The sequence below is a fragment of the Schistocerca cancellata genome, chromosome 4 (assembly GCF_023864275.1).
Source record: "Schistocerca cancellata isolate TAMUIC-IGC-003103 chromosome 4, iqSchCanc2.1, whole genome shotgun sequence".
Taxonomy (NCBI): Eukaryota; Metazoa; Arthropoda; class Insecta; order Orthoptera; family Acrididae; genus Schistocerca; species Schistocerca cancellata.
This window is the reverse complement of record NC_064629.1, coordinates 928,701,078-928,723,538: the sequence shown is the minus strand read 5'-3', so window position 1 is coordinate 928,723,538 and position 22,461 is coordinate 928,701,078. Positions and strand designations below refer to the sequence as shown.

Below are 22,461 nucleotides of genomic sequence, written 5' to 3'. Positions count from 1 at the left end.
GGAACCACTGCTTTAATTCAAGCTTATGGGGATCCCAAACACTCAAACAGTACTAAAGGATAGGTCACACTAGCGTTCTAAACATGGTCTACTTTACAGATGACACACATTTTCCTAAAATTCTCCAAACAAACTGAAATCAACCGTTCACCTTACCCACTACAATCCTTACATGCTTGTTCCATATCATACCTCATTGCAATCTTACGCCTGGATACTTAATGTGTCTGGGTCACGCAGCACATTATTTATATTGTACCAAAAAATTATTGGATTATTTTTACTACTTACCAGCATTTGTCTACATTTAAATCTACATGCCATTCATCACACCAACTAGAAATTTTGTTCAAGTAATCAGACAGATGTTGCATGAATTATTTAATGGACTATTACGAGTACCAATTAGATTAATTGCAAAACAAAATGTATACATCCAAACCACTACAGTGAGGGATTTACTAAACAATTGCAATTAAAAGATATGGACATTTAAAACAGAAACAGTATTTCATAACTATGATTTACTGTTTCTAAACATTAATGGGCTCTGTGATACTTTTCAACATTACTGTAGAGTTTTTTCACATCAGGAATGAGTTTACCATGAAAGGCATCAAACAGATATTGTCTTGACTGGTTCAAGAAACAAGAATGATTTTGCAACTAGTTCCACTTGTTCTTTCAATGGCAACCAAAATCTACCCTCCCTATACGCTTTAAAAACCTCATTTCAAATTCCAGCAGCTCTTTCTTTGGCTCTAGATGGATTTAGACAAACTGATTTTTTCAAAACAGTAAATACATATTGGGTCATCTTTTACATCAAGTCACTCCATTTTGTCATTTTATTTTTTGTCATTATGAACTGATCATTTGTAATACTTCTCCTAGCTGGGAGGACTTCAGGATTCTTCACTGTCGAATCAAGGTCTGTAAAGTTTATGAACCAGTCTGTCAATGGAAAAAAAAGAAGAAAGAAAGGAGTGTGATGTGTTCAATTAAATTTTTTCGGTGTCTTTTACTTCTTTTGTAAGTTTAACTCCTCAGTTTCCCAAATATTTCAGTGAGTTTGACAGTTCCACAACACCTCCCAGAATAACTGCCTTCCAGCTGTGCCACTCCCTTGTCCTTTGAGATGAGAAAATAAGTCCTCCTCCAGTCCATATTTCATGGCAACACTTGTGATGCTTACAATGGGATTTGCATTCATTTCTGTTGTCACCCTTAGTAATAGTCCTCCGAGTAGGGTTTCCCTTTCATGTTTTAACTGACACTTATTGTTCCAAATATCGAATTTATGTTTCACGGCCACTCACAATACATTGTCTCACAATCACACAAAACGTGTGTAAACTCATCATTTTCAAAATTCCCTTGTCTGCCACACTAATATCTAGAAATATTAGTTCTTCTTTGAAGAGTGTTTGATGAAGGCTAATAATTCTGTAGAAAACTTAGCTATTGTTCATGTCACAATACAATGGAAAATTAAATGACAAGATGACAATCTCAAGGTAAATTCGTTCCATTTTCTAAGCAAATGCCGTCGTAGAAATAGCAGGAATACAATTCACAATACATACAAACCGAACGAAGATATGTCTATCAAATAATACCAGACGATATTTGAGAAACTCAGATTCATGTGGGAGTGGTGAGGCTGTCTGAAGCACAAAATCTGAAAATTACCCCCAGAAAACTGTTTTTGTTGCCTTCACACGTACATCATTCTCAAACACACACTGGTACTAGATATTTCGCTAACAACTACGATCAGCAGACTGGCCCCACAACCATGAAACTACAACCACCATCACCTGAAATAGGGTGGAATCTGATAGCACGTACAAATTTCATAAATGGAAACAACTAAGGTCTACATTTCGCGGGCATTCGCAGGGCTCAAAGTTTTTGTAAGTCAAATTTCACGTACGAACTAAGGACCACAATGTTTGCAAAGGGTTGGTCTCAGTTCGCCATTGCTGCACGAGAAAGGGTATTACGCTGACAGTTACGAACAATCGTCTAGGTATAATAAACCTGTAACCAATTTAACTTACGTGAAAGTATCTACGTACCAATGTTGAACCCATTCGTGACTGTAACGAACAATTTTTGGATGATGCGACAAAAGTATTTTGAAGTGAAAAAGGAACGCACTCCGTCGGAAACTATACCACACATCAGGAACATAAACAGCTTCTAGATCTCTAACAATAACAAACAGAGAGATCTGTTCGTGATGCATATTTCTGGTTTTCGTATGTGTCTGCATCTCTTGTTTGGCTAAATTATTGTCACTTACAGTAGATTAATGATACATCACTCACCTATCAGTGGTCCTCCTCTATCTGGTGGGAGCATAGCGGCATTGCCGCCTATGCCTATTCCCGCAAGAAGCTTCAACAAAACTTCTTGCGGGACTTTACATCCTCATCCCTTCAGTTCTGAAAAATCAGTTAGTTTAAAATCCAACTTTAGTCCGTGATCTTCCGGTTTGAAACGAGTTTTATCTGTTCCGCCAGCCGCTTCCATCATTAAACAAACTACCAAATCACACCTTCGAACCACAACAACTTAATTTTTACGCTTCAGCACGCGAACTTTCAAAAGAGGTTAGCTTAACAAATTCGAATCGCCTCCTTGGAACACTTCCACACGTACTGTTGCAAAGCAGTTCCACAAAAACCTGAAGACCAAAGATTCTATAGAATATAAGTCGTTATAGAAACTTTGGCGAGACATTCCATTCATAGGCGTTGAAGGAACGTCTAGCTTTTGTAAAAATGTCGAAGAAAGATGAAAAAAGATATTGCGTCAATATTTTTTAAACTCACAAGGCAAGGTCTTGTATAAAGGTATTCGATATGTTTTTGAGGCTCGTACATACCCAACCTGTCTGCACATCAAGTGACCACTGGCATAGATATGTTAGACCTTTCAGGATTTAAGCTAGCTTACTAATTCTGCAGAGTAGATATGGATGGAGGAGGAGTTGCCACATTTATTAAAAACTGCCATAAATTCAAGAACATTGACATTAATAAATTCTGTTTAGACCAGCATCTAGAAGCATGTGCAACAAAAGTAGAGTTCCATAACAGATCCTATATAATAGTAACTATTTACCGAGCACCTGCAGGAAATTATAATCTATTCATAAATCATCTAGAAGCTATTTTGGGTTATTTAACAGGAAGAAACAATGAAATTTTGATTGCTGGTGACTTTAATACAGATTTTCTAATGCAATCTTCCAGTAAACATTTACTGCAGTTAGTAATGTTGTCTGTCAATCTAACTCACACTGTAAACTTTCCAACTAGCATCACTAAATCCTCAAGGACAGCCATTGATAACATTTTTATAGACAAATCAAAGGAACAAAATCACATCATAAAATCTGTAATAAATGGACTATCAGATCATTACATGCAGCTCCTTGTTTTAGATGTAAATTCTGAGCAGGTTATCAAGACTGCTAAGTCTGAGTACAGGAGAGTAGTCAGTCAACCAAAAATTGAGTGTTTTAGAAAACTGCTCAAAGATATGACCTGTAAAGATGTTTATAGTGCCTATGACATGAATGAAAAATATAATAAATTCATGAACAATGTCAGTACCATGTTTGAAAACTGTTTTCTTCTAAAAGTTACTCAAATTAAACAGAAGTCTATAATAAAACCATGGATTACACAAGGAATAAAGATTTCCTGTAAGACAAAAAGGAAAATGTATCTGTCGACCAAGAATAGCTCCAATTCTGCTGATTTAGCTAAATACAAGGAATACTGTAAACTATTAAAAAAAGTAATTCAGACATCTAAACAAATGCACTACGAGAAGAAGATAGCAATGTCACAGAACAAAATAAAAACAATATGGGATATAGTGAAAGAGGAGACTGGTAGAACCAGAAAGGAACAGGAGCAAATAGCATTAAGGGTAGATGACACATTAGTCACTGATGGGCGTAGTGTGGTAAGTCTATTTAACAAGTACTTTATATCCATTACTGATAGAATGGGATTGTCAGGCTCAGTAAATAATCCCCTTGAATATCTGAAACTAGCCTTTACAAATAGCTTCAGCTACATGAATATGTCACTCACTTCACCAAAAGAAATAACTTCCATAATAAAATCTTTAAAAACAAAGTATTCTAGTGGTTACGATGAAATATCAATAAAGTTAATTAAGGCATGTTCTTGTGAGTTTAGTACAATTCTAAGTTACTTGTGTAACCAGTCAATTATAACTGGGACATTTCCTGACTGGCTAAACTACGCAGATGTTAAGCCTCTATTCAAGAAAGGGGATAAAGAGATACCATCAAACTACAGACCGATTTCACTTTTGCCAGCATTCTCAAAAATTGTAGAAAAAGTAATGTACAGGCAGCTTCTCGACCATCTGACTACAAATAACATATTATCAAGAACACAGTTTGGATTTCTGAAGGGTTCTGATATCGAGAAGGCTATTTACACCTACAGTGAAAATGTACTTAATTCATTAAATAACAAATTACAAGCAGCAGGTAGTTTCTGTGATTTGTCAAAGGTATTTGATTGCGTGAACCACAACATCCTTTTAAATAAATTAGAATTCTATGGTGTCACGGGCAGTGCTGCAAAATGGTTCAAGTCATACCTAGCTAACAGGAAACAAAGGATGTCAGTACAAGGGACTAGTGAATTAAGTCATCAGTCATCATCAGAATGGGAAGAAATTACATGTGGTGTCCCACAAGGATCCATTTTAGGGCCATTGCTTTTTCTTGTGTACATTAATGATCTCTCATCAGTTACACTGCTAGAAGCAGAGTTCGTTTTGTTTTGCAGATGACACAAGTATTGCAATAAATAGTATGTCGAGTGTAGTTCTAGAAAGATCTGATAATGATATTTTCATGGATATTAATAAATGGTTTAAAGCCAATTCATTGACATTTAACTTTGAAAAGACTCACTACATGCAATTCAGAACCTGTAAGAGGTTTCCACCCAGCATATGCATAAAGTATGAAGAAGAGCAGATAGAAGAGGTTGACAGTCTTAAATTCCTGGGATTACAACTTGATAATAAATTCAGTTGGGCGGAGCACACCACAGAACTGCAAAAACGCCTTAACAAATCTGTATTTGCAATTCGAGTGTTAGCAGACATAGGCGACATAAAAATGAAAAATCTTGCATACTTTGCCTACTTTCATTCCATAATGTCATATGGTATAACATTTTGGGGTAGCTCTTCAAGTCAAACAAAAGTTTTCAGAGTCCAAAAGCGTGTAATACGTATTATTTGTGGAGTAAATTCACGGACGTCATGCAGAAACCTCTTCAAAGAACTGGGTATACTAACCACTGCCTCTCAGTATATTTACTCCTTAATGAAATTTGTCCTAAATAATATATCACATTTTCCAACAAACAGCTCAGTTCATACATACAATACCAGGAACAAAAATGATCTGCACAAAGACTTAAAAGCACTTACTTTAGTTCAAAAAGGGGTCCACTACTCATCTTCAATAATTTGCCAGCAAACATAAAAAATTTAGTTACAAATAAAGATCAATTTAAAAGGAGCCTGAAAGTCTTACTAGTGGCCAACTCCTTCTACTCCTGTGACGAATTTTTTAATAGAAACAAATGATGTATATATTCATACTATTAGTATTGTTATTTCAGCTAAAAAAAAAAAAAGTTGACATGTTCCACATCCACGAGGATCTCCTCAGCGTGGATCTATGGAAAGAAAAACTAATCTAATCTACAAAAGACTGCGCATACAATAAATCGCTGCAAATGCTTTGTGTTCACCTAATGCAAGTTTCAATATAACTGCTCGCCTGCCACCAGTCCAGAAAGAAAATACCTGCAACAAGCTAGTAAAGGGGTTGCCTGTCGTAACCTCAAACTGTATTTCGTGTATTCAGAAATCAGTGGGAAAAATCTGTTACAATCTGCGTTTGGTACTTGTGTTACAAAAAAAAAAAAAAAAAAAAAAAGTAAGAGCGAGCAAAATGGTCTAGACAGTGGCGGCTTAAGTGAAGGCAGTTTTACCATATAAATTTACTTTGTCAGTAACAGGCCGTACGCGATGATTAGCGTTATTATTTGTGGATGAATTTGGTAACATATAATTGTCTTTTAACGGTTATAACCTCTCATATGATACAAAAAAGTACTTGTATGAGCAGTTACTCCACATGCGTGGCTACCGCTGCCAGTAAGATTCCTGGCAACAGTAAGAAGCTAGAAGTAGCTGGAATTCTCTACTGCAGTTTTAAACATAATCGAACACATGTGAATCCATTTAAGCTGTCCTGATGGAGGATTTCACGAAGGCGAACTAAGCACCTCAATTGTGTAATATACCAATTCTGCTAAGTTTTTAGTGATTGTATTTTTACAGTTTTAAACAGCTTTGAAACTTATTATTATTACATTCTTACAATTCAGAGGCATGGCGCCTGCACCGGGATTTTCACATTGCTGCCTGAATTCTGCCAACAACGTATTAAAGCTTTTTGCGCCAGAATATAGAACTCCATTTGAGCTCTAGGCAGGGATTCATAGTCTATCTCAGAAGTTCTACTTCTAGTGTTGTGGTAATGAATTCTACAGTTTACCTCTAAATCACTCTTATTATAAGCCATATTCTATTTTATGATGTGACACAAGCATAAGAGTCCCTATGTTCCTGAAGGTACTGCTGGAAGATCTGACATTTTCAGCTTAACACAATATTTTGACTGCACCTTTCTTTAGAATAAATACGACTTCCTTCTTGTTGCTATTGTGTAACATAAGATTATAGCATAGGACAGTACTGAGTGAAAGTACACAAGCAGTTCCTTCTGCAGCTCAACACAATGAGTAATTTCTAAATGCAAAGGAAGCAGTAGTGACAATTTTGGTTACGTTACCCATATGTTAGTGCCAGCTCAGTGTAATGAAATGATTTCTATCAGTATCCATTGAAAGAGCCATTAGGTGAAGCTCTGTGTTAATATCTGTAGCCGTTTCCCTCAGTTGTTACATGTATGCATTTTCTGTTGTAGATAAGTGAATAGAGTTGTAAAAGACAAGTAACAGTTAGGTACTGTTATCTACAAGCCTTAAAAAGTGTTTCACATGATACACCTTCTACATCTACATCTACATCCATACTCCGCAAGCCACCTGACGGTGTGTGACGGAGGGTACCTTGAGCACCTCTATCGGTTCTCCCTTCCAATCCACTCGCGTGCTGTTTGTGGAAAGAAACATTGTCTGTATGCCTTTGTGTGGGCTTCAATCTCTCTGATTTTATCCTCATAGTCTCTTCGTGAGATATACGTAGGAGGGAGCAATATACTGCTTGACTCCTCAGTGAAGGTATGTTCTGGAAACTTCATCAAAAGCCCGTACCGAGCTACTGAGCGTCTCTATTGCAGAATTATCTACTGGAGTTTATCTCTCATCTTCCTAATGCTTTCACGATTACTAAATGATCCTATAACGATGTGCACTGCTCTCCACTGGATCTTCTCTATCTCTTCTATCAACCCTATCTGATACAGATCCCACACCAGTGAGCAGAATTCAAGCAGTGGGCGAACAAGTGTACTGTAACCTACTTCCTTTGTTTTCGGACTGCATTTCCTTAGGATTCTTCCAATGAATCTCAGTCTGGTATCCGCTTTACCGACGATTAATTTTATATGGGCATTCCATTTTAAATCACTCCTAATGCGTACTCCCTCATAATTTATGGAATTAACTGCTTCCAGTTGCTGACCTGCCATATTGTAGCTAAATGAGAAAGGATCTTTCTTTCTATGTATTCGCAGCACATTACACTTGTCTACATTGAGATTCAATTGCCATTCCCTACACCATGCGTCAATTTGTTGCGGATCCTCCTGCATTTCAGTTCAATTTTCCATTGTTACAACCTCTCGATATACAACAGAATCATCCACAAAAAGCCTCAGTGAGCTTCCAATGTTATCCATAAGGTCATTTATACAGGGTGATCCATTGATCGTGACCAGGGCAAACATCTCTCGAAATATGTGTCAAACAAAAAAACTACGAAGAACAAAACTTGTCTACTTGAAAGGAGAAACCAGATGGCGCTATGGTTGTCATGCTAGATGGCGCTGCCATAGGTCAAACGGACATCAACAGCGTTTTTTTAAATAGGAACCCCCATTTTTTATTACATATTCATGTAGTACATAAAGAAATATGAATGTTTTTGTTGGACCACTTTTTTCGCTTTGTGATAAATGGCGCTGTAATAGTCACAAACATATGGCTCACAATTTTAAACGAACAGTTGGTAACAGGTACGTTTTTTAAATTAAAATACAGAACATAGGTACATTTGAGCATTTTATTTCGGTTGTTCCAATTCATTTCTGAGAACACATGCTGTTACAGCATGATTACCTGTAAATACCATATTAATGCACTAAATGCTCAAAATGATGTCCGTCAACTTCAATGCATTTGGCAATACATGTAACGACATTCCTCTCAACAGCGTGTAGTTCACCTTCCATAATGTTCGCACATGCATTGACAATGCGCAAACACATGTTGTCAGGCGTTGTCGGTGGATCACGATAGCAAATATCCTTCAACTTTCCCTACAGAAAGAAATCCGGGGACGTCAGATCCACTGAACATGTGGGTCATGGTATGGTGCTTTGACGACCAATCCACCTGTCATGAAATATGCTATTCAATACCGCTTCAACAGCATGTGAGATATGTGCCGGACATCCATCATTTTGGAAGTACATTGCCATTCTGTCACGCAGTGCAACATCTTGTAGTAATGTCGGTAGAACATTACATAGGAAATCGGCATACATTGCACCATTTAGATTTCCATCGATAAAATGGGGGCCAGTTATCCTTCCTCCCATAATGCCACACCATACATTAACCCCCCAAGGTCGCTGATGTTCCACTTGTCGCAGCCATCGTGGATTTTCCGTTGCCCAATAGTGCATATTATGCCGGTTTACGTTACCGCTGTTGGTGAATGACGCTTCGTCGCTAAATAGAACGCATGCAAAAAATCTGTCATCGCCCCGTAATTTCTCTTGTGCCCAGTGGCAGAACTGTACACGACATTCAAAGTCGTCGCCATGCAATTCCTGCATATTGCATATAAATATGCATATTGCATATAAATATGGTACAGGTGCAATCGATGTTGATGTAGCATTCTCAACATCGATGTTTTCAAGATTCCCGATTCTCGCGCAATTCGTCTGCTACTGATGTGCGGATTAGCCACAACAGCAGCTAAAACATCTACTTGGGCATCCTCATTTGTTGCAGGTCGTGGCTGGCGTTTTACATGTGGCTGAACACTTCCTGTTTCCTGAAATAGCGTAACTATCCGGCGAACGGTCCGGTCAGTTGGATGAAGTTGTCCATGATACCGAGCAGCATACACAGCACATGCCCAATGGGCATTTTGATCACAATAGCCATACATCAACACGATGTCGACCTTTTCTGCAATTGGTAAACACTCCATTTTAACACAGGTAATGTATCAAGAAGCAAATACCGTTCGCACTGGCGGAATGTTACGTGATACCACGTACTTATACATTTGTGACTATTACAGCGCCATCTGTCACAAAGCGAAAAAAGTGGTCCAACTAAAACATTCATATTTCTTTACATATTACACGAATATGTAATACAAAATGGGGGTTCCTATTTTTAAAAAACGCAGTTGATATCCGTTTGACCTATGGCAACGCCATCTAGCAGGCCAATCATAGCGCCATCTGGTTTCCCCCTTCAAGCTAGACAAGTTTCGTTCTTTGTAGTTTTTTCGTTTGATGCTTATATCGTGAGATGTTTGGCCCAGTCACTGTCAATGGACCACCCTGTATATATTGTGAATAGCAACAGTCCTACGACAGTCCCCTGTGGCACACCTGAAATCACTCTTACTTTGGAAGTCTTCTCTCCATTGAGAATGTTATGCTGCGTTCTGTTATCTAGGTTATGACCATTGCGATCATTCAAAAAAGCACAGAATGACAAAATACTGCTAGCTTGGCTTATATATTTCGCTGTCCCTGGCGCCAGATCGAATAGACTTCGTTAGAGTACTTTACCTAGCTTTGAAGTGAACAGTCTCCATCGAATTTATTTCATTATATTACCATTTCCTTTTTCGCCATAGGCTCAACCATTCGCAATTTCTCTATTAAAGAATTAAAAAGCAGCTACCTTCTTGTCTCATTCACAGTATTCCTTGCTCTTAATTTCCCACAGACATGTGTGCCTAATATACATTTCAATGAGTCCAGCAACGATAGATCAATTCACACAAGCTGTGACGTGACATCACACTTGCCAAAACATTTCGCGATGCGTTTCAAATGGCGGCATCCAGACTGGCCATCCCATCACATCAGGTCGCATCATGACACCAATAAGGTTTCATGGGAAGAAAGTATTGATGGCTGATGTCATCCATCAGTTGTTGATCATGTGACCACCAAGCTTATTTATATCTGATACATGGTCATGTGCACATCTCCATATTTCATTTCGTCATAGTTTCTGTGGTTGATATCAGTTGTTTCGTGCTAATTATTATCCTTATTTGTTATACATTGTATCGTTTTGTTTTTTCTTTTGTTAAAATTTCTAATTTTATAATAAACGACGAAAGATTAATTGAAGCAGTGAGGCATCAGCCAGAATTGTACAACATGAGCATGTCAAATTACTTGCCATCTACTAAATTTACAGTGAGGATTGTTATACATACTGCTACAATACTTAACATTTTACAATGAAATGGTTGCAAGATGGATGCAACTTGAAGTGAAAACACTGCTTTCGGTAGAATGGATGATGATGAAGTCCCATAATCCGTGACAGAGCGTGGGAGAACGATGCAGGAGACCCGCACCACCATACTAGGCAAGGTCCTAGTGGAGGTGGTTTGCTATTGCCTTCCTCCGACAGTAATGGGGATGAAGGATGATAATGAAGATGACACAACAACACCCAGTCATCTCAAGGCAGAGAAAATCCCTGACCGCCAGGCATCCAACCTGGGACCCCATGCTCATGAAGCGAGAACGCTACCGCGAGACCATGAGCAGCGGTATAATTAGATTGATTAGTAAGTGGAATTTATTTGTATGTAGTCAGGTATTTGTAATATTTCCTATGCAACCCTTCAGACATTGCAACATAGGCACAATGCTTTTTTATGAAGTAATATGTTAGAGTTGTTTCTTTAAATACGTGTTTGTGGCAGGCTCATTTAATGTTAATTAGCTCTCTGGATGTTGTATGAAATCGTTTTGCAATTGTCATTGGTCAATATTTATGTGGTTTTACTAGCTAACCTCAGTACAAGTAAGACACTTGAACTATTAAAAGCCAAATACAAGATGTAAAGAGAACCTATAAATCTAGAAGGGAAAGCTACTGTGGAAGATGTGACTATTGTGCAGAAATTTACACTGAATTGGCAACTAAACATAATCTTACACAAACCAATTTTTCATGGGATGTGATTGCAGCTCATAACACTGTGTTCCTTTTAGTACACTACTCGCCATTAAAATTGCTACACGACGAGGATGACATGCTACAGACGCGAAATTTAACCGACTGGAAGAAGATGCTGTGATATGCAAATGATTAGCTTTTCAGAGCATTCATACAAGGTTGGCGCCGGTGGCGACACCTACAACGTGCTGACATGAGGAAAGTTTTAAATCGATTTCTCATACACAAACAGTAGTTGACTGGCGTTACCTGGTGAAATGTTGTTGTGATGACTCGTGTAAGGAGGAGAAATGTGTACCATCATGTTTCCGGCTTTGATAAAGGTCGGATTGTGGCCCATCATGATTGCGGTTCATCGTATCGCGACACTGCTGCTCGCGTTGGTCGAGACCCAGTGACGGTTAGCAGAATATGGAATCAGTGGGTTCAGGAGGGTAATACGGAACGTCGTGCTGGATCCCAAGTATTCGTCATCGCCATACTGGCGTATCACCCGGCGTGATGGAATGGTGTGCCATTGGTTACATGCCTTGGTCACCTCTTGTTTGCATTGACGGCACTTTGAACAGTGGACGTTACAGTTCAGATGTGTGGCTCTACCCTTCATTCGATCCCTGCAAAACCATACATTTCAGCAGGATAATCCACGACCGCATGTTGCTGGTCCTGTATGGGCCTTTCCGGATACAGAAAATGTTCGACTGCTGTCCTGGCCAGCACATTCTCCAGATCTCTCACCAATTGATAACGTCTGGTCAATGGTGGCCGAGCACCTGGCTCTTCACAATACACCAGTCACTACTCTTGATGAACTGTGGTATCTTGTTGAAGCTGCATGGGCAGCTGTACCTGTACACGCCATCCAAGCTCTGTTTGACTCAGTGCCCAGGCGTATCAAGGTCGTTATTATGGCCAGAGGTGGTTTTTGTGGGTACTGATTTCTCAGGATCTATGCACCCAAATTGCGTGAAAATGTAATCACATGTCAGTTCTAGTATAATATCCAGAATGAGATTTTCACTCTGCAGCGGAGTGTGCGCTGATATGAAACTTCCTGGCAGATTAAAACTGTGTGCCTGACCGACACTCGAACTCGGGACCTTTGCCTTTCGCGGGCAAGCGCTCTACCATCTGAGCTACCGAAGCACGACTCACGCCCGGTACTCACAGCTTTACTTCTGCCAGTACCTCGTCTCCTACCTTCCAAACTTTACAGAAGCTCTCCTGCTTCTACACATTTTGTATAATATATTTGTATAATGAATACCCGTTTATCATCTGTATTTCTTCTTGGTGTAGCAATTTTAATGGCCAGTAGTGTAATTATGGGTACAATTTGATGTAACAAATGAGAAAAAGACTGGTGCTTCGACTTTCTAAAGTAGTTACAAAATGCAAATTCCTGTTGGTCGAGTTCCTTATACAGCGTGTGAAAGTTTCCTTTTGTACCAAGTAATGACATTTTTTGGACCCACACTTTTTTGCGTTGTCTTGCACTTCTGTCTTCCTTCACTATTGTGCAAGCTATCCCTGCAAGCTGCAAACCATTTGAGTCCTATAAATGTCATTTTCGTACAAATTTGAACTCCAGCATACACTCGCATAAGCTACTGCATTGTACATGTGTACTTCATGCATGAAAGCAGTTGAAGATCATCTTCCAAAGATCGCAATTCCCACGAAAAACTTGAGTTGACTTGACATGCCATGATGTAACAGACAGCTTGAATACTCCATGACATGATGGTGCCATGGTGTGATTTTGCCACGTCGGTCAGTGTGAATTGGCCTGAACTCTATAGACTTGTGGTGGGTATGTGCCATTTGAACATTCACTGTGCACACATGTATGAGAAATACTAGATGAATCAAACAGCTGATTCAGAATACTCAGACACGTTTCACATGCCTAATTTTGGGCGATCTGTTTACATGCGGCGATTTATCTACACAGCTGTGGTTGGTGCCCACAGATTTAAGCAAGTTTACACAAACCTCCAACTCAAACTTTCAGTTTTCCACATATCGCATATCTGTGCGAATCCTTTGTTCATGTACAACAATCTGTCTACACAAACGTCTGTGCACTTCTCATCTGCATCACAGATCATTACGTGTGAACAGAAGAGTTGCGCAGATATAAGATGTGGACAACTTTGGAAGTTGGAGTTGGAGGTTTGAGCGAAATTGCTCAAATCTGTGAGCTCAAATCACATTTGTGCAGACAAGCTGAAGAGAGTGGTCAGGAAATCGCCGGAAATCTGGCTCACAAAAATCGTTTGAGTCAGCTATTTATACAGCCAGGTGTCATCTGTGTATGTAGAGTGAATTTTAAAAAGCGTTTGAGTCAGCTATTTATACAGCCAGGTGTCATCTGTGTGCAGAGTGAATTTTAAAATGGCAGATACACGCCAGTGTTCTAGAGAGTTCATCTCTGAATTTAGCAAAATGTATAGGAGTTAAGGCCCAGCCACACACAATGATCAGTCTATGCAGATGTCTGAGTGAGCATTGCCTACTGTGCATGAAACTGCGCTAGGCACATGATTTTGGGATGGTGCTGCTTGGGGGTGCCCATTAATTACATGAGGTATTTTGGGGGGTGGGGGGCGGGGGGAGTTGTCGAACCGAATCTCACCCAATCTCACTCTGGTGACAGGAGGGGTCTTGGCAGATACTACGTAATTTTTTCCTGCAAGAAACGTGTAAAATTGCGAGAAAACTAGGTTATCAGTATAGTTGACATAATCGTCTTGAGAAAATTCAGCAACTGTATATGAGTAGACATTTAGATAATTCTCATGTTTTGTTCCATCTGGGTTGCACACCTTTTTAATTCGATTACATGTTTCGATCACTCTGGATCATCTTCAGATCTAAGTAATTGCATCTGCAATCCATCTTAGCTATTCAGAACACCGTATCAGAGAACTGTGGTCAATGTTTTAAATAGGGACATGTTGGAGGTAGGGGATAGGAGGGGGGAGGGGAAATAGAGTGAGGCTGATTGGAGGAGGGGGAAGGAAGAAAGGAGGAAGTGGTATGGATGTCATGAGTTTAACAAGAGAGGGCTGCGTTAAAATTATAAATGTATAATTATGTAAAAATTCCCATTGAAGCACTAATAGTGGAGAACAATACGTACATAAAATGTAAATGGTTATAAAGCAGTGAAATTACAAAATGAACTGAAGATGGACTGAAGTATTGGAACAACCTGTGTTCTAGAGCAAAGTATCGATATCCAAGATGGCGGCAATGTCGTCATCCAAGATGGCGGCCAGGACATCATCCAAGATGACGGATTTTTGGGGGAAGTTTGAATTTTGGCGGGATGTGACAGGCCCCCCCTCGCCCAGAAAAATGGCGAGAAGTTCAAATTACAACAAGATAATCTGTCACACCAAGAAAAATGGCAGGAAAATTGATTTGTCTTTATTATTTCACCAGTTTCAAGCATGTGTGTTCACCATGAGCTCTAGAACGCAACTGGATTAGTCGATGTTGTCGCCACTGGAGTGCGCCACCGTGACATCATCCGAGATAGCGGATTTTGGCGGGAAGTTTGAAATTTGGCGGGAAGGAGGTCAACTGGGCTACCTCCACTAACCTAACCCCTCTTTCCCCAGGAAATGGCGGGAAGTTCAAATTCCAGTATGATAATGGCGGCAAAAATGGACTTGTCTTTATTATTTAACCAATTTCAAGCATGTGTATTCACCACGAGGTCTGGACTCCGACTGGCTTAGTTCATATCGGTGCCACCAGAGGGCGCTCTCCTGACGTCACATCATGACGCAAGTACCGTTATTCAAGATGGCTGCACCCAATGTATCCCCCAAGAGCTCTATAGCCCATCTGAGTTAGTTCATATCGCTGGCACCAGAGGACGCCACCGTGACGTCTGCTCTCTCTCTTGCACGTGCATTATAACCGGACACGCGCCGCACCGCTGGCCGGCAGATGTCCGACCGCTTACATCACACACCCTCGGCCGCCACCTCCATACACGCACCGGACATAGTCTTCTGTAAATATATAAGGAAATGCAATCCGAAAACAAAGGAAGTAGGTTACAGTACGCTTGTTCGCCCACTGCTTGAATACTGCTCAGCAGTGTGGGATCCGTACCAGATAGGGTTGATAGAAGATATAGAGAAGATCCAACGGAGAGCAGCGCGCTTCGTTACAGGATCATTCAGTAATCGCGAAAGCGTTACGGAGATGATAGATAAACTCCAGTGGAAGACTCTGCAGGAGAGACGCTCAGTAGCTCGGTATGGGCTTTTGTCAAAGTTTCGAGAACATACCTTCACCGAAGAGTCAAGCAGTATATGGCTCCCTCCCACGTATATCTCGCGAAGAGACCACGAGGATAAAATCAGAGAGATTAGAGCCCACACAGAGGCATACCGACAATCCTTCTTTCCACGAACAATACGAGACTGGAATAGAAGGGAGAACCGATAGAGGTACTCAAGGTACCCTCCGCCACACGCCGTCAGGTGGCTTGCGGAGCATGGATGTAGATGTAGATGTAGAACACCCACATTGCGCATCTAACCTATCAATTACATAAATACTTAATTACATTTCAATTTTAATCATATTAAATAATTCAAATTACAATTTGATATAGGTATTAAAAGGTGTTCAACTACCTAGATTCAACTACTTTTCAAGGACCAGACCGCCACCTCTTCCTGTGAACCATCGCCGAGTTTGAATTCTGGTGGTAAAGAAAAGTCACTTGCGCTTTTGCTACCAACCTAAGAAAATTGGGCGGGAAAGAAAGGACACTTGTACCAACCTCAGCCACCCGACCGCCACTTCCTCCTAGGATCACGCACCAAGTTTGAATTCTGCCAGTAAATAAAGCTCACTTGCGTTTTCCCTATCAACGTAAGAAAATTGCTGCAAACGAAGCTCACCACCACCACCACTAACCTAAGTCGCCAGACCGCCACCTCTTCCTAGGGGTGGGTTATAAATGGACTCAGCCCGCACTAGGCTGATGGAAGGAGGAAGGAGTGTAGTTTATTTATTTGCGAGTAGTTTATTTAGGGATGGAGTGTATGTATCACAGAACACACGCTCTGATATGCCCCACAGCATACAGACCTGCAAACTGCTCCTACATAACTCGTGCTAATTTTAAACCATCAAAAATAACACAGTGAACAACATATAGACATGCGAAGCACTCATAAACAATGCAGAGCATTTACGACCAGATAGCCAAACAACTCGAAAATTGTAAAAATAATAATCCGTGTAAAAGACTCTGCTTGCCAATTGTCAACTGCCGAAATCATACACCAGCCTTTATTTAAACAATTAGAGGCAGCACCACCACCAAGTGTATTCGCCACTGAGTCCATAGCCCAACTGACTAGACTTGGCCGCTGTTTCTATGTTTCGATACAGTGTACCGATACGTGGAACTGTTTCAGTGTTTTGGAACGGCTGTGCTTCACTGTTTCGAAACAGTGGTGTTTCATTCCGCCCCTGTCTCGGGCAACCGGACCAAATTCGATCTCGAGCCAGACAGAGAAACTGTATCGTTGTTTCAAAATAAGGCTGTTTCAGTCCACCTCTGCTTGGAACGGACTAATTGTATCGAAACAGTGATGTTTCATTCCGCGCTGTGTCGGACGAGATTCGGGCTCGGCATAGGTACTGAAACACAACATACCACTTCATGAGACACTTTCAAGAGTGTCGAAATCTTTTTGACAAGCAATAGCATGAAGCTTAAGATATCCGAAAATAAAGCTTCGTTTCTATCTGACTGTCCTATTCTGAAATGGTGTAACATCTGCTTTATAAACACTAACCAAACAATAAACCAACGCATACTATTCACATTCAAAATAATAAATATGTGAAAATCATTCACTTTTTTTTTACAACATACGTTTCTCTGGTCATGTAAAGTAATCATATTAAGAAACGCAAGTAGGCCTACAACATTTTGAATAAAAAAAAGCGTAAAGTGGCAGTTATTAGACATATACTTAAATTTGATGTAAGTATAATTGCAAGCAATCTGTTTGACGTATCACTGATAGTGTAATGGTGAACGGGAAGGGCTGGGAAGCATAGTGAATTTATAGTAACGATTCGAAACACCTTAAAAGACATTTTTTTCTGTTATATTTTGTTAGTTATTCGAATTATTTGGCATTATTTGTGAGTCTATAGTCACGGTGCCTATTATCCACAATGATTCCCTTTGTGTGCATGGAAATTAGCAAGATGGGTATATTACCCATACTAACGGAATGTGGGAATCCCAGTAGCATATCTATTGTTTCTGCAGTTTGCTCCCACCTCCAGTTCCGTTCGTGGTGGTTCTTCTGTCTTCAGCTATGGCTGTCCTCAGCCAATTGAAAAGTATGAAAGTCACACGACACGAAAGCAGCGCATTTGCTTCAGGAAATACGAAACTGCCAAGACGCCTAAGTGATAGTTTCATACTTTCTGCGATATGATTAGCGCTCTCGCACCTCATTTATGTTTATATGGACATACTTATACAGTAGACATTCAAGATGATAAAATGTGTAGGTTTATTACATTACAAAACACAAACTGTTTCACTGTTTCGAAACGTCGTATCGAAACATTACATTGTACTGTTTCATTTGTTTCGAAACAGTTACGTGTTTCAGTTTGCCCATCTCTACAACTGACTTAGTTCATATCGATGCCACTAGAGGACGCTGTAGCGACGTACAGTAATCTAAGATAGCGCCACCTAGTGTGTTCACCACGAGCTCCAGACCCAACTGTCTTAGTACATTTCCTCGCCGTCAGAGGACGCCACAGTGATGGTGGTGGTGGTTAGTGTTTAACGTCCCGTCGACAACGAGGTCATTAGAGACGGAGCCCAAGCTCGGGTTAGGGATGGATTGGGAAGGAAATCGGCCGTGCCCTTTCAAAGGAGCCATCCCGGCATTTGCCTGAAACGATTTAGGGAAATCACGGAAAACCTAAATCAGGATGGTTGGAGACGGGATTGAACCGTCGTCCTCCCGAATGCGAGTCCAGTGTGCTAACCACTGCGCCACCTCGCTCGGTCGCCACAGTGACACCAGCTGATGACGGAAATACAGTTATCCATGATGGCGGCAAACAGTGTGTTCTCCATTAGGTCTACGACGCTCTCCTCCGTTTCGTGACATAAACCAAGATCGTGAGGGGAAACGACTCAGCCTGCTCTGGGCTGCTGGGGGGACTAAAGAAGGAGTTCACTCTGTTTAGTTTCAAACATTTTCTTTAGCGATCGAATATATTTTTCACACTGGCTCAAAACACTCGCCATGTTATGCTTGGGTCACAATACACAGTCTGCAGACATGCAAACAACTCCTAATTTTCCGAAATAACTTCAGTACAGACCTGCAAACTGCTCCTAAATAATACAGCACATTGATGTGTAGACACACTAAGTACTCGTAAACTGTCCAAATAGCGCATATCACGGCCGACAGACCCGCTCCCGAAATAATGCAATCAACGCGCGCAAGCACAGACCACCGCCCCCTCTCCATTAGAGTACACAGGAGGTAGTGATTAGTGATGCATCCCTCAGGTCTCAAACTGCGCACAGCCCATGCTCGGCTTCCACAAGCATGAGGTGGACGGCACCCCCATTCACCTGAGAAATTCCTATCCAAATACGTGTTCACCTACACACACATGCTGACGTGATCGGGCGGGAGTGCAACAGCGAGCTGCAGCCGAACGCAGGCCAAAGTTGTATATAGGCGTCTTTAATGACCGGTCATTTATTTACACAGCGCGCACTCCAAGCAGAGCCGTGCACTTTCGGCATTCCTCTATACCCTAACTCTAACTGCGGTCCAGCGAAGACGCTGCAGAATTCCGTTCCACAATAGCAGAACCTGCTTTCTCCTTAGTGATTCTAGTGGACTCAACGTCACGATTGACTCACGCTTCACTTCCTTAGCTACGTACCATCTCAGATGCATGAAACCAACAAACCTTATCAATCTTATACCCAACTCACATTGCTGTCTAAGATAATAACCAAGTCTAACTCTACTAAATTCCGTAGCTCCCCCCCCCCCTCCCCCTACCCACCCAGAAATAGTTTCTTACTGTCTCTGCTCATACATGCCAAAATTCCTGCCCTAACAGAATCTGTTTACCAAAATATCGCCGAAACCAGTCTTCCTCCCAGACATAACGTGATAGCCTTCCTGCTCTCAACATACGCAAATGTTCTCACCGCTCCTACATCCCAACACAATCAATTGGGCATTGTCTTCCTTGGGCTTTCCCTCCTTATTTTGCTAAGATTGCTAAATTGCACCGACAGTTCCCTCAATCTATAAACCCCCAACCTGTCTTTTCTTTCTACAGACGCCACACTCAGTGGTAATAAACTATTTTACACCGATCACCATTTTGCATAGACAACTAAACATCGCAAAGTTGTGTACAGGTCATCAAATACAAACCATACTCACAAGAATATTGGAGCGTCAAACCGATCTCTAACCAGGGAATATACCACTGAGTACCGTCAATTTTCGCTGTACTTCTCGATATCAAGAACACCGCACTAGCCACCCCAATCGCTAACGCAACATAATGCACAACATATACACTGTAAATTATTTCTCCACAAACACCAAACTTTAGCGAGGTGCAGCGAGCTGTAAACCATTGACTAACTAGAAAGAAGTAGAGTAAACTGATATTCGCACTCTCGAATACCAAAGTCGGTCATCTAACAGATTCGACATGATCAATATTGTTTACAAACCAACTAGGGCCTTTCCCACTTCTAGAGAACAGGCAAACGTGTGTCCAACACACCACAATCGATATTCCCTCAACTAAATAAAGGCACCAAATGTGCAGAAGCAGTAGACCGAACAATTTACATGGGAAGGAATAACGCTCCACCGCAAACACACCACCTTCTCAAAGTTACACTTGATCACCAAAGCTGCCCAGCACATATTTAGGTCACTATTCGGTCGTCTAGAAGATGGTAAAGTTAACCATGATACATTCCTACACTCCAACAGGCCTCTGCATTCGGAAGACTGCTACCATTAACAGGGGAACGCGAATCAATACCACCACCGACTTTCCATACACAAACACATTCTAGAAATTCCCTCACATATATCTTCTATCATTATACTTACAATTAAATCTTACGATCGAGATTTCAACTGAACTGTATTCGGCAATCAGCGAAGTATTGGAAATACACCCTGCTCTCGGCAGTGGCTCGGGAAATACCTGTACATCCCATACCACTAGACATACTTCCTCCCTTTGAGGCATAGCGCCGTATACCGATCCTGCCTTGGAGGCGGTTAAGTGGGAGATGTGTCTCAGAGCTGGATAGTGACAGATGGTGATGCGAGACTGGACGCGCACTTAGTTTATGTATCAGCCGATAGAGGACAATATTGGATAGGGTGACTGTGACTTAGTTTCGATTGTGCCTGCTAGAGTGCACAAAAGTAATAGAATGTTTTTCATAAACTGTTCTAGTATTTTCATAAAGTGTTATTATGTCTTTATGTGTAGGTAAAATGTTATAAATGTGTTTTAGCAGTATGAATGCTGTGTGAGTGTGGTTTAAGTTTAATATGAAGATAATTGTTTAACGAGTTATGTAGTGGGATTTAGTGTGGGAACATTTCGAAGAAGTATCGATGTGGACAAAGGGGATTTTTGTAGAATAGATTTGTAAAGTAAGTTTATGGTAAAGGGAAAGTTAATTCAGGTATAAATAACAATAGTAAATAACTTTATGCATAAACAAAACTTCAGCATATTAGATAATTACGTCGGTAAAAAGTGCAGTCGTTAGATTTACTATTTTGCGATTGGTTATTGATGAAAAGCGCGGACTGACGCGGGAGAATGTTGTTTTGCTATTGGCTGTTGAGTAAACTGACCAATGGTAAAGCAATATTCTTCGCGCGCCTTTCTCTGCTGGTAGAGAAGGCTTATTAGAGTATTCTAGAAAAGAGTCGGAGCCTAGCCATGAAACAGTTCGGACGTGTGTAGTAATAGTTCATACATCAAAAGTGTTGTAAAGTGACGCCATAATTATTCCGACGGGTGTGTAGAAATTTCGGAATTTTAAGCGAATTTTGTGACGAGAAAAGACATAAATTCCGCCTGGCATATTGAGCCGGTCAGTGGCTAAAAACTGTGACTGCATTAGGTACGGACAGACTTAATATTTGGCGAGCATTCTCAATCAAAAACAATCCGTATTTTTGTAGCTATAACGTTTTCGGGATATGCAACACCATAAACTTGCTAATGTGAGTGAAAGGCATAGTGAGTGACAGCGTTAAGACTAGCACAGGCTTGGCAGTGATACTTGTTCACCTAAGTTTCAGAATATATTAATTAACGAAAAAATTTCCAGCCTTTCATTTCGTGTGAAAACTTTCTCCAGAAACGTAGATTTAGTGACTTTAATTGCAATCTGGTTCACGTCGAAGTACAGTAGGTTTCGCACGGCTTCCCTACTGATGATCTGCTGAGACGATGTCCACAGGTAGGTGCAGCTACGTCGTAAAGGGACGGAAGGAACCGCGTCGCCGCACCTTCGCTATCACAGTACCCCAAGTCAAATCCATAGCCTCTCTACAACAGCACATAGACATTTCCTTTACACAAACAGATATACTTTATAAACCTGACGCTCAAATGCGAACATATCGCACACCCAGGACTAAGTATAATATTACCTGCTCAATAACTGGATGCATATGACAACAAATAATACTGACCGAAAATCAACGATGCATGTGCATCTCTCTTACGTTCTTCCTGCCAGACATACCACCGTGTCATAGATGTAATCGAGCACATGTTAAACAAAAAA

At 40.6% G+C, this 22,461-nt stretch overlaps 1 protein-coding gene across 2 annotated transcripts in view; it reads right to left on the bottom strand.

Annotated features, from left to right (window-relative positions):
• LOC126185118 (selenide, water dikinase 1-like) overlaps positions 1-2,676 on the bottom strand; it is a 165,765-nt gene extending 163,089 nt beyond the window's left edge. The window contains exon 1 of one of the 2 annotated variants that reach the window (XM_049927937.1): positions 2,334-2,676. In XM_049927937.1, coding sequence (XP_049783894.1) covers positions 2,334-2,541 — 208 coding nt within the window. In that variant the 5' untranslated portion in view covers positions 2,542-2,676. The remainder of the gene's footprint in view (positions 1-2,333) is intronic. The other variant, XM_049927936.1, reaches the window with a different exon arrangement.
• Between the last annotated feature and the right edge of the window lie 19,785 nt (positions 2,677-22,461).